Source organism: Kryptolebias marmoratus, linkage group LG8, assembly GCF_001649575.2.
Source record: "Kryptolebias marmoratus isolate JLee-2015 linkage group LG8, ASM164957v2, whole genome shotgun sequence".
Classification (NCBI taxonomy): Eukaryota; Metazoa; Chordata; class Actinopteri; order Cyprinodontiformes; family Rivulidae; genus Kryptolebias; species Kryptolebias marmoratus.
In genome coordinates this window covers 23,160,696-23,179,103 of record NC_051437.1, presented here as the reverse complement: position 1 = coordinate 23,179,103, position 18,408 = coordinate 23,160,696, and the positions used below count along the sequence as shown (strand labels likewise).

General features: G+C 40.4%; 1 protein-coding gene across 2 annotated transcripts in view; it reads right to left on the bottom strand.

Moving 5' to 3' along the window:
• Nucleotides 1–491: 491 nt before the first annotated feature.
• The window catches only part of soga1 (suppressor of glucose, autophagy associated 1), a 76,426-nt gene continuing 58,509 nt past the window's right edge, over nucleotides 492–18,408 (bottom strand). The window contains exons 12-24 of one of the 2 annotated variants that reach the window (XM_017411321.3): nucleotides 16,574–16,678; nucleotides 15,749–15,979; nucleotides 15,436–15,552; nucleotides 15,071–15,238; nucleotides 9,975–10,127; nucleotides 9,618–9,719; nucleotides 8,073–8,137; nucleotides 7,753–7,900; nucleotides 7,034–7,639; nucleotides 6,671–6,938; nucleotides 6,361–6,579; nucleotides 5,705–6,105; nucleotides 492–5,582 (exon numbers count right to left, since the gene is read on the bottom strand). In XM_017411321.3, coding sequence (XP_017266810.1) covers nucleotides 5,448–5,582; nucleotides 5,705–6,105; nucleotides 6,361–6,579; nucleotides 6,671–6,938; nucleotides 7,034–7,639; nucleotides 7,753–7,900; nucleotides 8,073–8,137; nucleotides 9,618–9,719; nucleotides 9,975–10,127; nucleotides 15,071–15,238; nucleotides 15,436–15,552; nucleotides 15,749–15,979; nucleotides 16,574–16,678 — 2,718 coding nt within the window. In that variant the 3' untranslated portion in view covers nucleotides 492–5,447. The remainder of the gene's footprint in view (nucleotides 5,583–5,704; nucleotides 6,106–6,360; nucleotides 6,580–6,670; nucleotides 6,939–7,033; nucleotides 7,640–7,752; nucleotides 7,901–8,072; nucleotides 8,138–9,617; nucleotides 9,720–9,974; nucleotides 10,128–15,070; nucleotides 15,239–15,435; nucleotides 15,553–15,748; nucleotides 15,980–16,573; nucleotides 16,679–18,408) is intronic. The other variant, XM_017411323.3, reaches the window with a different exon arrangement.

Here is an 18,408-nt window from a genome sequence, read left to right as displayed (position 1 = left end):
ATAATAATAATAGAAGAAAAACGATAATCAAACAAAGTTGTTTAGTCTGCAGTTTTGGCTGCTTTACAGCAAATAGGAAAGCAGCTGCTGCCTGATTATCGTCTCTGTCTAATTCTGGCTTTCTCATTAGGTTTGCTTTTCCAAAATCTACATCGTCATAAACACACCATATGCCCAGTTCTTTATCTCTTTTGTTTCCGCAGAAATAATGAGCACTTTTACAGCTGCAGCATGTAAATATTCTTATCTGTCGGACCACATGTTACTTTCACCTCCGACAGTCTACTGTGGTCATAACTAAAGTGAATGACAACTTAAGACTTTGAGGAGTTTTATTAAAATTCGTCCAGTGGGTCGTGAAATATTTTGCTAACACAACAAAGGCTTGCTGTGTGCCTTTCTGTTGTGAATGATAATAAACAGTCAGCTGATCCAGAAAGAAAGTGGCTACTTTATATACATTGAATACTGCATATAAAAAAGACAACAAATCACAATGAAATTCATGAAACATTTATTTTTTAATTCTATGACAAACAGGAGGCAGTTAGATCTTGGTTTACAAGCTACCTTGGTTGGAAAAACAAACATACCCACATCCTTTAAAAATGCCTGTTTTGGACATGATTTTCTTACCCCTTTTAATAATGTTTGATGACATTTTTTTTAAAGTTTTATTTACTCAAAATGCACGTATTTACAGAGGAAATGCTCAAGTGTAGTCTACAGAAGGAGAGAGCTACATATTTCCACAGCGACCCGGGTCAGATCGGCTGTCGACATTCAGCTTTTCTCAAAAAAAAAAAAAAAAAAGGGCAGAGTACAAACCTTTCCTTTCATTTCAAGTTACAATGCAAGGGGAAACATGTCTTTAACATGTACTCTTTTTAGTTAGCTTTCATTGCATTCTCCTTTTATCTACGAATTAAGCATTGTTAGAAAAGAAACATTAGATTATACAAAGCAAATGTACAAGCAGTCTCTAGGTAAGTTTAGCTACCATCATAAACAGCTAAGAATTTATTTACAGAATCCCAGCATGTAATAATCCTTTGAATGGTATGGAAACATTAAAAAAAGCTGGAAATAGAAATGTTGCCTTCACAGGTTTACTGACACAGAGAAACAAATAAGAATCATGGGTTTTTTGTTGTAACCTGTAAGAAATCATTTCTGATTGGCTGGTGATGTGTGACCTGTAAAACCATCGATGCTGATGAAACAACAAATACGTAAGAGGAAAATGCAGGAATTGAAATGTATTTCCATCTCTACTGTGCATCATCTCCTTTTGTATTAAAACCTAAATACAGAAAAAAATGTTGAACAAAGATTTATTATTGTTTAACATGATTCATCCCCATTTCTTTGAGTGAATCATCAAATTAAGAAACGGTACAGACCTGCCTTTAACCATAGCGATTTCAGCTCAAAGACATTTAATCAAAATGTTTTACAGGACATAATTTTCATCCGTTCTGAGGCCTGCTCACAGAAAAGTTCATTTCTACAGGAGCACTTTAGATTGGGCTCAAAAATTACTAAATAGCTACATAAGAAATAAAAAAACAGCAAATGCACATTGAAAATTATGACATTTAAACAATTTCCAGATGTCATTAATTTGAAATTACAATGTGGCAGAGTCAAATATTTACTGATAAATTAGACATTTTAATAAAAACAAGACACTTTTTCTAAGAGGAAAGGCACTAAAGTGGCCTTACTGTGTGCAGGCGAGACTAAATGACATTGGTAAAAGGACTCTAGAAAATAGTCATCAATCGTGTTCCAATAATTGAACATTGTTATGAGCAATATACAAAAAAAGTGTTTTGTGGTGTTGAATGATCTCAGAGTGTAAGAGGTAGAACAGAATTTGGTAAACCTTCTGCCCAGAGTTTCAAACATGTGATCAGAAATACAAAGAACCTACATTAAAGTCGCTAGTGATCAATCAAAATCAAACCATGTTTCAGTTAAAATACATCAAAATCCCTGCCTTACTGGGGTGTCTGTTGTGTGACGATACATTTTTTGTACATTGTGCAAGTTTTTTTTTCCATGTTCTACACAAAAAAAAAAAAGTTTTTGTTATTGACATTGAGGCATATGAAACACAATATTAAGGGTTTCAAGAATGAATACAAGGCAATGGCTTATTATTTCTAATTTTATACGTCTGCAGTGCATCAACAAACCACAAATGGTGCCAGTGGTAATTATTGTGGTTCGTTTGTGTTGCTGGGAGAGACTTTGGGACAAATGAATCATTATTGGCAAGAGCAATGGAAACAGAGAGCTGCCTGTTTGCATTGTGTTTTTGTTCTGTGAATAACCTTTCAGGTTTTTTAATTGTTTATATAATATTTTGACTGGGTGGGAAAAAAAATAGTAATTGTTTAAGGTAGCCCAATAAAAACTTGATGACCTACTGGTGTTTTCTTTAAATTTAACTCCTATTTCTCACAGAAAACCGCTTTTTAGGCCTCAAATTTGCCCGTTTTCTTAAAATTTAAGCAGTGTCTTTTATAAACTTCTGTCTGTTAAAATGGCAACAACTTCCAAAAGCAAAGAAAGAACCAATTAAGCACCTGACTACAAGTGGCAGCTAACTGCTAGCATCTGACAAAAGCAGAAAATTCAGCACATTTTGACAAATATTTAACATTTAAGTGCCCAAAATATCATTAGCATATTGATAGTGAGGCTAAAGTATTATAATGCATAAACAATTTAAAGTCTCCTTTTGTTTTGTGTCTGCTTTAGAAACAAAGTACTGTATCTTTGTCATATATTTTAAGTGTTTCCCTTTGTGTTTTGTTAATTTAAAATACATAAATATGTAGCAGTATTAATTTAATTCTTCAAATCTGGCCAAGCTTTCTGTCATGAAATATAAAAAGCAGTTATAGCTGCACTTATTTGGAAATGTTGGAATACGAAACAGCTGGTATTCTGCGATTAAATGAATCAGGCCACTTGGCTAAAACAATGTACTCGTAGTGATTTGTAATGTTTTTTAAATCAGACAGTCCAGTCCTGTGGGATTCAGCCCAGTATTTTCTGAGGCAGTGGCTGGTTTCATGCAGTTGGTTGTGGACTAGCAGTGGGGGCTAAAGCCGAGACAGACAGCAGCATAGAGACTGTGGGTTTTCCTCAGCGTGTTATTTAAATACATGCACTGTTACTGTAATGCCCTATTTTCAACTGCTGAGTCATGAAACTGACAGATGCTGGACTGCTACTCACACACAGATGAGTGGGCTCCTTGTTAAAAGGCAACGAGCCCACACAGCAGACTTTACACCACGTAGCACCAAGATAACAAAACACAAACACAAACAGGCCAACACCGAACCGAAACAAAGAGATAATAATTTAGTTTTTAGAGTAAAAATTCTTGATACAAAAAAGTGATGTATATTGTGTTTCCCTTTACCATGTTGTCGCTCCTTCACTGTGATACAGTACTTCATTGTGAATTTAGTACAGCTTGATTGTAAAGGCTGTTTGGTTTGAGTTCAGTTTCAGTGTGAGCTAGCAGACAATCGAACAGGCACTTTGATCACTTGGTTCATTAAAAAACAATGGCATGGCGAGCAAATGATTTGGTTTAAATTGTTCATGATGTTCTCCATCTTCCCAGCTCACTAAAAACCCTCTTTGTGTTGTCGTAGTATAACCTGTATGCACAGGCAATAAACCAAAAACGCACGCTATGAGGTTAAAAAATGCATCAAAAATGAGATCTACAGTCTACCGAGTCAATTTGACCAAAGTTTGAATATATTTAATTACATTTTTTTAACCTAATTTCTTAGAATTAGGTAAATTTTTGTTCAGACTGCAGATAAACAGTCACAGAGGTTTACATTAACGTTTACATTTAAGCTACATTTTCAAATTTCTTAGAAGTTTTGCATTGTTGGGTTTGGTGTTAAAGCAAATAAACTTGAGAAGAGTTTTTCGTTTTCAGATCAGTGGTAAAAGCGTAAGCATTTTGAGCTTGGCCGTACCAAAACGTTATACTGAATCCGTGAATGTTCTTATCTAAAGAAAGAATGAAGGCTACAAATGCACTCGTGGGCCCAAACATAACGTCAGCTGTGGGAGTCAGATCCCAAAGGTCGTAACACAAAAATGGAATGCAGTTTTAGTTTTCAGTTTTTCTCCCTAATAGTAGATGTGGTTCTCTGAAAAACACGACTTAAAACAAAAAGAATCCCAATGCCCTGTGAGCTCAGCAAAGATGGTCCCAATTATACCTTGCAATCAATAAGGAAAAGTCTCTCGTCTGTAAACAAGTGAGCTATTTTATGATAGCATACTTTAGGTGCGCACGTCTTCCTCAAATTATTACTCAAAGGTTTACGGATGAATTTTGACATCAGTGAAACTCTATCACCATCTGCTTCCTAAATCAGTTTCAAGTCAGAATGTTAATTTTTAAAAACAGTCTCTGAAGAAAAAAAAAACATCTGCTAATGTTGGTTTCTTACTTCTACAAGGTTTAAGTGATGGCTTCAAAACCATCGAAAGATCCTGGATTTGTGGTCAAACCCTACAAGGAACAGAGTGTATTATTACATAGGAACAACCAAAAGAGCTTTTTATGCTGTTTTGTTTTGCTAATAAATAACATTGGTATGAGATTTTCTTCAATATCAGTTTCATGGTCTCATTTTCAGAGCCCAACATCCTTCATGCTGAGAATTCAGACCCAACGGTCTTCGTTTCGTGAACTAAGACACAATGTAAGTTAGTCTGCGATGTGTAATCGAGGCTGGAATGTTGTTGTGCAAAACAATCTAAGCAGGATGACTTTCCAGCGCAACATCTGTGTTTGTACAAAGTTCATTACTCTGTAGATCCTTCCACCACATTACATCTCAGAGACAGAAAGTTTCCAAGCGAAACATTTTTACAGCTCTAACTAATGTCTTCAATTCATAGCTCCCAAAGTTCCATAAAACTTTCAGTTTTCGTTAATCAGACTTGACTGCTCGATGGCAAGAACACATCATCAAGCAGACTACTTGTAGTACCTAATATTTTGATATATTAGAGGTCATGTTTTGTATATTCAGTCCTGACATCATCATTTAATCTTATCATTTGATTCTCCTCGGTTCAGAGTAAATATTGATTAGTTTGGAGTGTAAGAAAGTGTGTGTTTACTGTCCTGCTGGTAGTTTTGTGATGTTAGATCTGTCCTTGGCATCGGGAGTCATGTTTTGTGTGGACGTGAATGTGTGCAGGCGGCAGTAAGTGCTGTGTGCTGTCACTGTGTGTGTTAGGTTTGGCAGTGTGCCTGTGTGGCAGGTTGCAGGTGTGTATGTACATCTGGTGATCTAAGAGGTGTGAGGAAGCGTCTTCGTGGCAGTAGTGTTAGTAAGAAGTAAATGTGCTATAGGTGTGTCTTTTTCTGTTTGTGGGGGGGGGCGTCACTCGTTACAGGTGTCTCCCTTCTCCCCCAGTGCAGCTGGAGACTCTTGTGGGCGGTGCTTGCAGTGGCGAGCAGCTGCTCTTGATGGCTGGGGGAAGCAGGGGGACTGGGCAGTGCAGTCACAGGGTGCATCCTGGGAAACAGAAAAGTGTCCTGTTTGCAAACGTTTGATGGAGTGACACAAAGTGCTTTATAATTTAAAATGGAGAAAAAAGAACACAACTGTGGTGCTTCAGAGTTTAATAAGAAACTCACCTCCACCCCTGCTCCTGCAGCCACGGCGTTGCTCGTTTCCTTCCCTCCTCCCATGATGCTGATCATTTCCTCCCCAGCTGTTTGTCTCATAAACCTCTTATTAACGATCCTGGTCACGTTGTCGTTGCTTCCCACCAAAACACAGTCCGGTTTGGGTTCATCCATGCTGCCGAAACTCCCCAAAACACCTGCACCTCCAGGGCTGCCAAGGGAGTCTCTTTGTGTCTTCTCCCCAGGCAGGGGGACTCCTCCTGGGCTACGACTGCTGCAGACGTTCCTGAAGAACTCCTGTACCAGCCCTCCATACTTCTGAGAGCTGGAGTCCGATCCACAGACTGTCGCTCCGGAGGGTTTTCCTGCAGCGGGAGGCTGCCGAGCTGGGCTGGCAGTCTGGCTGGGTCCTGATGCAGCACAGGGATCAGAGGCGGGTGTTAAAAAACACAGAACTGAGATCTCATCTCGTAAAGTAAAAATGAAAAATAAGACAAGAATTCAGTAGAATTCTGCCCTCTATGGATAAAGAACATTTATCTGCATTTCTGAACATTGATAAGTTGATTCACAGTTAAAAACTATAGATTTGAAGACTTTAACATAGAAGGTTTTGCCAAAAACATAAAGGGTTTCTTTTTTTCAGTTACTTATTAAAGTCTTACCCATTTCACTCCTCCAAAGTGACTCTGTGCTTCCAGAGTGCTCCACCACACTGAAAAGGCTGGAGAGGCCATCGGTGAGGCCATTCAGGACGGGGCTGTCCCTCGTGGTGGTGGAGCGGGCCCACGCAGAACCCCCACCTCCACTCATGGATCTCTGCTGGAGGCTCCACAGGCTGCGGTCCCTGTTGGAGGACGTCCCATCCAGTCTGGAGGTGGAGCCTGAAAACAAAAGTTAGCTCTGTCACTATTCAAAAAGTTCTACGATTTTTAGAAACTGGCTTTAAAAAAACATTGAGAAAATAGCATTTACCGGACGACACTCTGCGTTGTAATTTTGGAGATCCATACTTGGGCGAGCAGCACGGCCTCTCAATACGGCTGTGAACTTTATCCAGAGACGTTGAGATCTGCCGAGTTCGGGCCGACGCCAGCGAGGAGGAGGTTGTTGATGAAGGACGAGGAGACCAAGCTTTGGTGTGTAGTCCTGTCGCCCTGCTGCTGGGAAACGTCTCAGTCTGAAGCCCAATGCTGACGGACTGAGCTGCAGTCTGTGTCGACCTGGTGCACACACCAACAGCCTGGATGGGGAAGAACAATCAGAATGGATTTGATGGAAAATTTAATCACATTAATTTGACATGTTTCCAAAAAGAATGATAAAGAAAAGCCCTACCTGACTCCCAGGCTCCTTGCTGGATTTCCTCTCCAGAGAAGAAGAGCGAATGGCCTGACGGACGCAGTTAGTCATCTCCTTCATGTCGTCACTTAAGTTGGCTGAAATCTCTCCAATCTCCAGGTTGTGGAACGGAGAAGTGGACGTCATCCCATCAACCACTCTGTTAGCGGCCCCACTGCCCACGCTGTTAATAATAATGCTGGGCATGGAACTGGAAATGCAGCTACTTCTGCTCTCCAGCAGCTCTCGGTGCTGCTTGGACAGCGAGCTCAGCCATTGCTCATAGGAAGAAGTAAAAGCGGACGCAGGTTGTTGGTGCTGACTGTCAGCGGTGTTCAGTGCTGCCAAACCAGTGTCTGTGTCGTTGTGTTCCAGCGAGAAGCTCCCAGTTTGGATGTGATGAAGATCTGTGGTCTCCCGGCTCCTTCTCCGGTGCTCCATGCGCCTCACAGCTGGGGGGCTGTAGTAGATACGAATACCGGTGCGATCGGGAGCAGTGTAGCTCCGCTGCACATATTCCAGATCGGGCTGAGATGTTATGGAGCTGCTGTGTGAGCCGCTGGGACCATCCCAGGTTTTACAAGTGTCCATGATCTCTGGAGTCTGAAGCAAGAGAAAACATTTAAATATAGTGGCGTAATTTAACACCATCTTTGTTTACCTGTAAAACAAAAAATGCGCTCAAAGTTCATACATTAAAAGAACAAACTACAAACCTCATTGCTCAGGTAGGTCCAGTTCTTCCTGGTCATGTGACCAAGCTCGGTGTGAGTGCAAAAAAGGGAGGCGTCAAACTGGGCTTTCTCCTCCTGACTGTCAGTTTGGTTGCAATCTGGGCCCTCCAGTTCTAGTGTAGACTTGATCCTTTAAACAGAAGAGTTAATGAGGGAGAAGTCAGGCTACGCTGTCACAATAACACATTCACACGACAGCTTTTTATAGGAGCATTAATAATGTACCAATTATTAACAGAGTTTAATTAATGGAAATGGTCACAGTCAAACCAGTAGAAACAGCAGAGCTTCTCAGTCGTTACCTTGGTAATGCTGATCCATTAGTAACAGCTGTGTCCGCGGCCGATTCATCACCCGGCGGCTTCGACTGTGAGGAAAAACAAACCTGTCAGCCGAAAGGAAATCACTTGTTTTCGGGTAACTAATTACCATTTAAATGACCTGAATTATGTGGTCATTATTACTCTTTCAGGATTCTACTTTTCGCTTCTGTTTCCTCTCCAAATGTTTTGACTAGAAGAGGAGACTTTGCTGTAATATGTCTGTGACAGAACCCCCCCCACACACACACACACACAAACACACACCCACACAGATGATGCTGACTCAGTGGGTTTCACACTTGAGGGGCTGAGCTGACGCTAAGAAGTAATTTCCTTTCAAAGTAAAGAGAAAGAATGAGGAAGATTGTAAGAAGGAAGAATTACATCTGCAGTTAATGTGCTTAGTTGTGCTGATGCACATTTTCACTTCCACCTGCAGCTCAGTGAGCCGAAGCCCAAACTGTCGGGATGAGTAACGTGTGCTCACAGAAAGCTTTATAGATGGTCTGCTACTTCAGCTTCACTAAGTGGTACCTGGGAAAATACGTCTTCAAAAAGGAGACATAAAAATGCTGTTTATTTTTAACAATAGGGACCACAAACTGATATATCAACTGCACAGCCCAGCAAACTTTGCACGAACTGGAGCGCCACGAATAAATGTCAGAAGTGTCTGAACGGCCATCAGTTTCACAGGAAGAGTGAAAGCACCTGAGAGCCGTGGGTGACTGAGCGGGACGCAAACACAGAGAGGCTCAAACTGTGTCTCTGCAGGCTTTAACCAATGACTGAACAGAAAAGAGGATGGAAGAGGAGAGAGAGGTGAGAAACGGTTGGTAAAGAAAGGAAAAAGGTGAGAAAAGTTGGTGTAAAAACCTCAGAGGAAGTCTGACTGCACCTCTGGTACCTCAGTAAAGTTTGTAGTACTTCAACCTTATGCAGAACCTCGTCATTCCTCCCTGACATGTTGCAGCAGCTCGGTGGCGAATGTGATGCTGTTTAATCAGCAGATATGAACAATCATGTTTTCAAGATCAGCTAAAGCTGTGTAGTTATTGTCACTTTCCACAAAACAAGCCTAGGATAAAAAAAAAACCCAGAGGCAGTCATCTGAGTGGACAGAATGGTTTTCTCATAACATTTAAATGGTGATTTTTACAACCTGATACAATAGTCAAGTTTAAATGAAATAAAGCAGGGGTGGGCAACCCTAGTCCTCGAGGGCCAATATCCTGCATGTTTTACTTGTTTCTCTGCTCCAACACACCTGATTCAGTGGTTAAATGACCTCTTCATGTTCTGCAGAAGCCTGTTAATCACCCATTGATTTAAATCAGGTGTGTTGGAGCAGAGAAACAAGTAAAACATGCAGGATAGTGGCCCTCCAGGACCAGGATTGGCCAGCCCTGAAATAAAGTCTGAGTTAAACAAAGTCACCCCTCTGATTTGATATACTCCTTTCCCAGTATCTCAGGAAAACCTCTCAACATTTCTCACACTGATAGAAAAAGCTGCTGGTCGTACCTTCTCCTCCCTCACTCTCTGCTCCCACTGAGCTCTCTCCTGACTGAACCTCTCCAGCAGCTCCAGCTTCTCCCTGCTCCAGTTCCTCTCCCCGATTTGAAGCTGATCGACAGAATGTTCGATCGGTTCCGCAGGTCGGACGAGGCAAAGAAATCAGGAGACACGAACAGAAAAATGAGAGGCAAGTTGGAGCAAATGTGCATGTTTTCACTGCTGAGTTTATATATGATAAACAACAGGTTTGCATTTTTCGTTTTACCTGAACAGGTTTCCAAATCTCAACTTAACTCTTGGTTTATGCTTTTAATGTTTACTCAATTTGTGCCAGGTTACAGGATTTTATGTGTTCATATTTACCTGTTTAGTGAGGTCCATCACAGCTGTGTAGGACTCAGCGAGGAGGTGCTGGTGTTCCTCACGTTCCTTTTTGAGCGCCACCTTCAGGTCGATGGGGTCCAGTGCTTCGCTGGAGGACAGGGCTGCTGTCGCTTTGCCTGCTTTGCTCTCAAGCTGGACGACATAAAGCAGAACCCTCAATAAAGTTTTGCTTCTTTTTCCGCAAAAAGCAAACTTGACAAATGCAGTGAGTGAGAAAACCAATTCTGTTTCAGACAGAATTATAATAAAAGAATCTATATCTGCTAGCTAAAAGTAGCAAAAGGTTAGCTAAAAGCTGATAGCACAACTGTATTTAACAACTAAAAGTAACATAAGAAGACAAAAGTGAAGAAAGTACGCTGAAGCAAATTTCAATAAGAACAATGTTTTTAAAGGAATTGCATTTCAACAGGAAAAGATTTGCAAATAAATTAAAATATTTAGAAAAGCATAAAAGTTACAAAAAACAAAAATCAGAGCATCCATCTTCTGAATAAACTGAACATTTTGATACATGACTGGCTAAAATAGCACAAAGCATGCAGAAGCCATTAGATTGCAAAAAAAAAAAACATGTACAGGGAAATAAAAAAGCAGGGAAACAATGGTGTGAATGTTGATTTAGCATTCACACAATAATAAAATATTCCTCAGAAACAATGTAATCTGTTCAGTCACTACTAGTTATAAAACAATAACAGAGGGGTAGAAGGTTCAAAAGCAAATATTAAAAATGTTCAAAGTGAAAATACTTAAAGATATTTGAGTATTGCCTTTGGGTAATAACACAAATCTTCCACTCAGGAGTTTGTGTCTGAATTCATTCAATGAAAACAGACACAATGAAACACAATCTAAACAAATCCTGGTAATAATAACTGTCAGGAATCCAACTTTTAATGGGCTTCATACATTCATAAAAGGGAAGTCCCAGAATTAATGCATGCTTTGTCTTCCTCCACGTTCCTGTCTTTTCCCCCCTGACGGCTTCCTTGCTGTTTAACTTCTCTCCTCCTTCTAACCCCTTTTCTACCCCATCTCATCACTTGTCGTCCCTGCAGATTTCTCACCCCCTTCTTTCAGCTATCCCACCCCCCTTCTCGCCTGCTGTCACAGAGCCTGTAGGTGGCATCGCCTAAAATATTTATGAGCAGTTTTACATTTTCCTGTCTGTGTCTGAGCCGCGCGCTGCACACAGTCGACACTGCAGGCCCATCAGTTTGACAAACGGGCGCAGACGAACGCTCAGCCACAGCCACACCTCCCAGACCCATCAATCCTCGCTCTGTCCTGATGCGTCTGGCTCCGTGACATCTGTGTGTGGTGTTAATGGTACCGTCAGCCAACCAGTCACAGTGAAACACACTCAGCCCGACTCCCGTCTCTCGTGGCAACACTGTATTTCTTGTTATTGACGAACACGGCCTAATGAGAGCCTCATCTCGCCGAGGTTAACTGCTCAGGCAGTAAAATGGAGGCAGTTTCTCTGGATGACTGGTGTTTATTGTTCCATCCTAAGCTTCTGATTTAATACTTGCTGCTTAAGATTCAGCAAGTTCAGCTGCCTCTGTTTGGGTAGCTGAAACGTTCAAAGAAGTCACACAGCCCCTTTGACCGACTTGAAAATGTATTTTTTTGTTTTAAAGTCAGTCATGCTATAAAAAACATTTAATTAGATCCTGAAGAAATGCATAGGCTTGCATTTTCTTCATTTAAATATGACTTTTCAACAATAATCTCATGGAAATAAAGACAGTTTATAGGAATATATAAACACGCTGTGACAGCAAACACCTAGCTGAACCCAGCAAAGTTATTGGGTATTACAAAGATTAAATTATAAATAACTCGATGAAGAAATTCAACATGTAGTGGGAAAAGATTTTAGACAAAAGCTACATTTCTTTTGTAACAAAAATTTGTCCTGTATGTGTAAATTAACAAAAAAAGTGGCAAAAGATTTCGGTGTAAAGCCTTTATAATGCAATAAATTGTAACGTTATTAACATTGTTTTTCTGTTAATTATTCATATAAACAAATCCAACTGCTTTAACTATAATTTACTGGTTTGAAAACATAGGAGAATAAATAAAAACAGGGAAACATTAATAGAACTGAGTCCAAAGGAGTCATCTGTTTTCCTAAATATATTATTTCTGGAGAAGATATTTTTTTCTGCTGTGAAATTTATTTAAAGAAATCCGCCATCCTGACGCTATGTGTTCTTGTTATTTTTACCCCACAGCAGTGATCAACTGTTAGTCTGAGCCAAACACAAGCCACAACATTCCTGAGAGACTAAAAGTGTGTCAGGATTATAAACAGAAACAGCCTCGATATTACATAATAACAAATACAGTAGTGAGGTAAATGGCTGACTTCTTTGCAGTCTATAAATTTAAAATGAAAGCTCTGAAGTTTTAAATGATTCTCGACAAACATTTCATATATTAATCATAGCTGTTTGACCTTAAAACTACAAAAAAAGCTTCAGATTATAAAGAGAAAAGTAAAAGTAAAGAAATAGGATCTATTTGCTTTCATGTACAAACCACATGAGGTGTCATCTTTTTACTGTCTTCAGAAACAGTGGGGCTGCTTGGTTCACCCTGTTTCGAGTCTTTATTCTCGCCTCAGCTAAAATGTCTCCTGAAACAAGCAAAACGTTCCTCCATCAAATGGGTTTTATACGCCCACATGTAAGCATCAAGGCGGTGAATCAGAAACAATTCAAGAGTCCCGCACTGGTTAGGCTGCACCTCGAAAGGAAACGAGCAGCTTAGCTTTTCTCCTTTCCACCTGTGTTAGATTTGCAAATGAACAAACGGCAGGTGTTTGTGACGCCTCCTACAATCAGGGAGGATGACTGACTGACCCGTACGATCTGAAGGAAACCTCAGCTCTTCAGCAGAAAGGAAAACTGTGTTGTCCTGGATGTTTTAAAAGCCCCCCCAGCCATCATTTGCAGTTTGCTGACTGTGTGTGTTTATGAAGCTGAACAGTGAAGATAATTTCCTGTCACGCTCTGACAGCTTGGACGGAGTTGACTTGTTCGTTGAAATGACAGCTGTGGGATCCGCTGTTGGCTGCCAGGGAAGCTGTGGCACTGATGAGGTCAGGTAGTTTGGCAAACTGATGGAATACTTTATGTTGTGAAGAATTAGAGAAATTGGTTGCAATTGTGATATGTAGGTTAAAAAAACACAAATACTCTATACAGAAATCAGTCAGGCTCTTGCTTCTTGTTGCACAACTCCCAAGTCCAGCATTCAAAATGTTGGTGTAAAATTTAATTCATCTCTTGGCTTTGACTTCCATGTAGAATCTATGTCTCGTTCCTGTTTCTTTCATTTAAGTAACATTTCTAAACTGTGACTTATGGTCTCTCCTGCCGAACTGGAAGGAATAATCCATTCATTTGTGTCATCATGTTTAAATTACTGCAATGCCCTGTTTTTTTTAGGTTTGGGTAAATCATCTCTTTCACGCCTCCAAGCCATACAAAATACTACAACTACTACTACTGACATGTTCACATTATCCCCATTTTATATTCTTTACATTGGGTACAAGTAGATTTTAGGATTTGTTTTAAAATTCTTACACTAACATACAGAGCGCTGGAAACATACAATGAACCATTTTGTTCAAAATGATTCATAAAGAGATTTTTTTTGCACATCTCCCCTCATTAAAATCTGCATGAGTGTCACTTTAAGGAAACGGGGAAAGCATCTTGTCTCTTTCTAATGCCGCTCTTGTCCACCATTGGCTAACAGAAGACAAATGATCTTGTAGCTCAACATGAGGCCTGAATAGCTCCGAACATGACGATGATTAATGATGACTCTCAGTGTTTGTGTGCATCTCTGTGAATCTTATTGAATCTGGGTGCTGGACGGACCAAGATAACGCTGAGAAGATCCTCCGGTGCTGGAACACTGGCTGCATTATAAAACCTCTTTGTGCTCTTTTCCATCAGTTTTCAGCGCATTATTTTTACTTTGACAAGTGAGGAGAGGTGGGTTTCTGCGGGTAGCTAATGCAAATTTACAAATCTTTGCAGGAAGAAAGCTTAAGCTCTTTCAGAGCAACGTTCTGTCCGATACGAAGACATCGGTCTTACAGGCGGAAATAAAGAGGACTGCAGTTTGAAGAAATTTTCTACATATATCTTGTTACTAATATGACAGCAGGCCAGAACCATATATATACTCAGAAATTAGAAGGTCTTTTTAAAAGTGTCCAATATTAACAGGCCTTCTGCCTCCTTTAATTTATCTCTCTTTCATCTGCTCAATTACACATCTCAGAGGCTGGTAATTAAAAGTATTACTGCTTCAGCTGCTGTTATGAAACAGAGAGATAAAGGTAGTGGGGAGTGTGTGTGTGTGTGTGTGGGTAATAAAGTCATTACTCAAAGCTTGTAGACGAGACAGAAAGGCAGTAAGAGATAAAACGGTTTATATAGACAAAAAAACCACCTGACAGATGGAGGTTATGATGAAATGTAAAGGGGCTTTATGATACAAATATCCAGGCTCAGACTTTATTTTGAGGGTTTTTTATTAGAACAGGTTTAATGCTTTAAATAATGTTTTATACTGCTCTAGCACCTGTTGTCAACTTCTGCCTGAAATGTTTTAACTGATCTCACGTCTCTTTAAGGTTCCTACCCTGAAAGATAAAGTCTGCTCCGACTGTTCAGCAACGCTTGAGGAAGTCATTTGTTTTCAGTTTGAGGAGGGCCAAATCAGCCACCAGGCAGGCAATATACAAGTCTGTTACATGAGCCAAAATAAAAGTGTTTCAGTGTCTGAAAAAATAAGTATACCCCATAACTCAATAGTTTTTAAAACTGACTTCAGCAGCAAAAACTTGCTGAATTCATCTTCTTCTTCTCCCTATTGATTTCCCACATTGTTTGCTGTCCTTTGTTTATAAGAAGCTGTCTTATTTGGTTGTTAAAAGCAAAGTGATTTCAAAATTTAGTTCATAGTTAGACATTTCTAAATAGTTCAACTGTAACACGCTAGCTTATAGTCTTCTAAAGTCAGGACATTTTCCCCGTTACCTGTGTGATGAGGCTCTTCAGCTCGGTCCTCTCCACTTCCCATGATGCCTTGGCCTTGGCAAACTGCTGAGTGAGTTCCTGGGAGCCTTGTCTCTCCTGCCTCACCTCTGCGCTCAAATCCTGCAGCGCAACCCGCAGGTCCGCCAAAGTGCTGCTCACAGCACTCGACTGCAGGGAAACAGGGACTCCATTAAAGCATCTGTGTGTGTGTGTGTGTGGAGGGGGGCAGGCATTATTTATACTGTGGGAACAAGGTAATGATATGTTTTTAGGTTAAGGTTATGTTACACAGTGTCAGGTGGGTATTTCAGTCACTAAAAGTCACACATGTATGAGTGTGTGTACACATGCTGCGATCTGTCTACCTTTATAGTTGGACTGAGCGGCTGCTCATCCGCAGAACCCCGCTTGTCCGTTTGGGTCGTGGGGCTGGACAGGTTTTCGTCCTCCAACAACACGTACAGGTCGTTCAGGCTGTTCATCTAAAGATCGGATCACAGTGCAGCGTAGCCGGTTACTACCTCATGTTATATTCAATCATACAAAACAATTCATTCAAAGAACATTAAGACTTGTCATACTGTTTAACCAGAGTCCAGATATACAAAAAAGTCTGTTTCTTTTTTTAACATAAAAACTCTAGCAGCTTATAAAAGCTTTATTTCTTTCCCCTCGTACCTCCAGAACATCCTTCCACTCTGCGTCCTTCTTGCAGCCCAGCCTCCACTGTTTGAGGAAGCAGCGGAGTTTGAGGCTGAGCAGCAACAGAGCCTGTTTAAGGTGCTGGGACTCCTGCACCAGCAGAGTCCTCTCCTGGGTCCACAGCTTCTGCTGAAGCCGAGCCTGGAGGTCCAGACTCTGCAGCTGGAAGTCCCGTCGCAGTAAGGCCTTCTGGTGCTCCTCCTGGATCTGAATGGGAGCGAAACACATTCAGGGATTCAGAAACTGTTCAGCAGCTCAAACAACTGCTGTCTTTTAGGTAAGGTGGAGGGTGAATTCCTGCTTATAGTTTCTTCTGTACGTTTTTTTGCTATTTTAACCATACATCAAAATGTTTAGCTTGATCAGGAATACAGTGCAAGGACTATTAGTACTTTTAACTTTTATACTTTCTGATTTATTTAATTTTACTTACAATCGTTTTCCCCATAGAAATACATTGAGATCACTTCAATTTCTTAAAAAAAATTAACCTTGGAAGTAGCTTGAAGGTACAGTTTTTGTTACATTTAGCTTTTAGGTATGGTCTTACTGATTTTAGCTTCAGCTACTGTTTGGCTGATTTTAGTTTCTGTTCTGCTTGTTTTAACTTTAACACTAAACAATAATGTACATAGTTAGACAATTATCTAAAAAAGGGGCCAAAATGAGGAAATGCAACTGTATTTGTAATAAGGAATAAATAAACATAATTATAAAACAGATAGAGAGGTGGTGGTCTGCTTTTAAAACATTTCTTCTCTCTTCATAGGGTCTGTATTTTCATTTCTATTCCAAACTGACCTGGAAGAGTTTGAGGCTGATTTCTTTGTAATTCTGCCTCTCGTTCTCCAGCTCCTCCTGAGTTTCTTGAAGTGACTCCTCAGCTTTGGACAAGTGGACACCAGCCTGGATGGACAGGAGGACAAAGGAGACAAGTCAGAAAATAACAACAAACGAAGAAAGACAGAAAACAAAAACTACAATTGTGGGAAAGAAAGAATGACAGAAAACTATGTAACAAAACACTGATTAAAACATTTGAGGACAAATAAGTAAAAGAAAACAGAAAACACAGTAATAATGGTAGGAGAAGGTACAAAGAAAGAAAAGCTGCGTGTTTGAAATGATAAATTCAGAAAGTGTGAAAACTACATGAAAGTACTTTTGTGCTACAACACCTTTTAAATCTCATTTTAGCTCCACCACATGCAGTTATCCTCATGCACTCTCCCACGGCTCATTTAGCTGCTTAGTGAGTGCAATCCATCGACTGACTGTACCGACTGGACCATTAATGTCCTTTTTTTACCCTCTGATGGGCTCAGTTCCTGCCCTCCATCCCTCTCAGCCAGGAGCACCACCCTGCAGCTAACTGCCTCCACAGAGGGCCAGAGAAACTGCACTTTTAATGAGTCGCTGCTGTGAAAAAGTAACAACTGCTCAGTGCAAATGTGCAGTGGCTTCAGGAGGCGTGTCACAAGAGTAAATATGTGAAGAGGGTTAGGGAAGTCAGCATGCGACAACAGGCTAATATTACATGCTAAAAATGTAGAATTAGCTAAAACTAGGTAAGAACAAGCTAGGAACAAATACACACTTAACAGCACTTTCCATCCATCCATCCATCCATCCATCCAGGTTGTAGCTGGTGTTAGTCGAAGGGTGGTCTTTTTTAATCAACACAAATACTAAATGGCAGGTTTTTGGAGCAGCATCTGAGTGAAACAAAATTCTAACCTACGCCTATTAGATAAACAGACAAGCCTGGAGTTGGTTTCCCACTCGGCTCTCCGTGTTCTATCCGTATCTGCCTTTTACCTTTCTGTCTCTATGATTTTATTTGTGTGTCCCTGACCCATCCGCCCCCTTCGTCATGAATGAAGAGAAGTGGAGCCCCGGTTGCCATGGAGACACACCAGCAAAAGGTCAAACAGACAGAGGTTCCTTCTTCCTGTCAGCGCTCCGGCTGACAGCGAAGCCACAGCTTATTTAGTTAAAAGTGAGTTTGATGTTACTGTACCACACCATCACCTTCACGCTCCTCACACCGCAGGAGCTGGAACACACTGACTCTACATGCCACTTGTAAATATTAAACATTAAACAACATTAAAAACACAGTAAATGTGCATTTGAAGGAACAAAAGCTGACAGCGCTGATGGACGAAGCAGTGAATGACGTATTTTAAGACCTAAAATAGAAAATCTGAATACATTTAAGATCTGAAATTAAGATTATTAAACGTATGATGTTTTAAGGCACTGCAGAAACCCTGTGTATCTTCCTGTCAAGCCTACTGGATCAGACTCAGTTGGCGTAATCTGCCAAACCTGAGCCTCGGCTCATTTTATGGGACAATAAGTCACAGCTACAAGGTACAAGGCGATAAATAATCTTAAAACACTAAACAAATGCAGAAAACTTTCCAGTCTACCATCAAAAAAGCTAAACTAAGACATTAAAATCAACTCTATTACTGCAACCGTTTTCACACTTTTTATCAGTGATTTAGCATCACAGACAGAAAACCCTGTTTGTGGTACTGAATGAGTAAAATCCAAAACAATAAGATCAGCAACAATATTATGACCTGTGACACCTCAAGCGCAACTAGTGGTTTATTAGTTTGTCATGT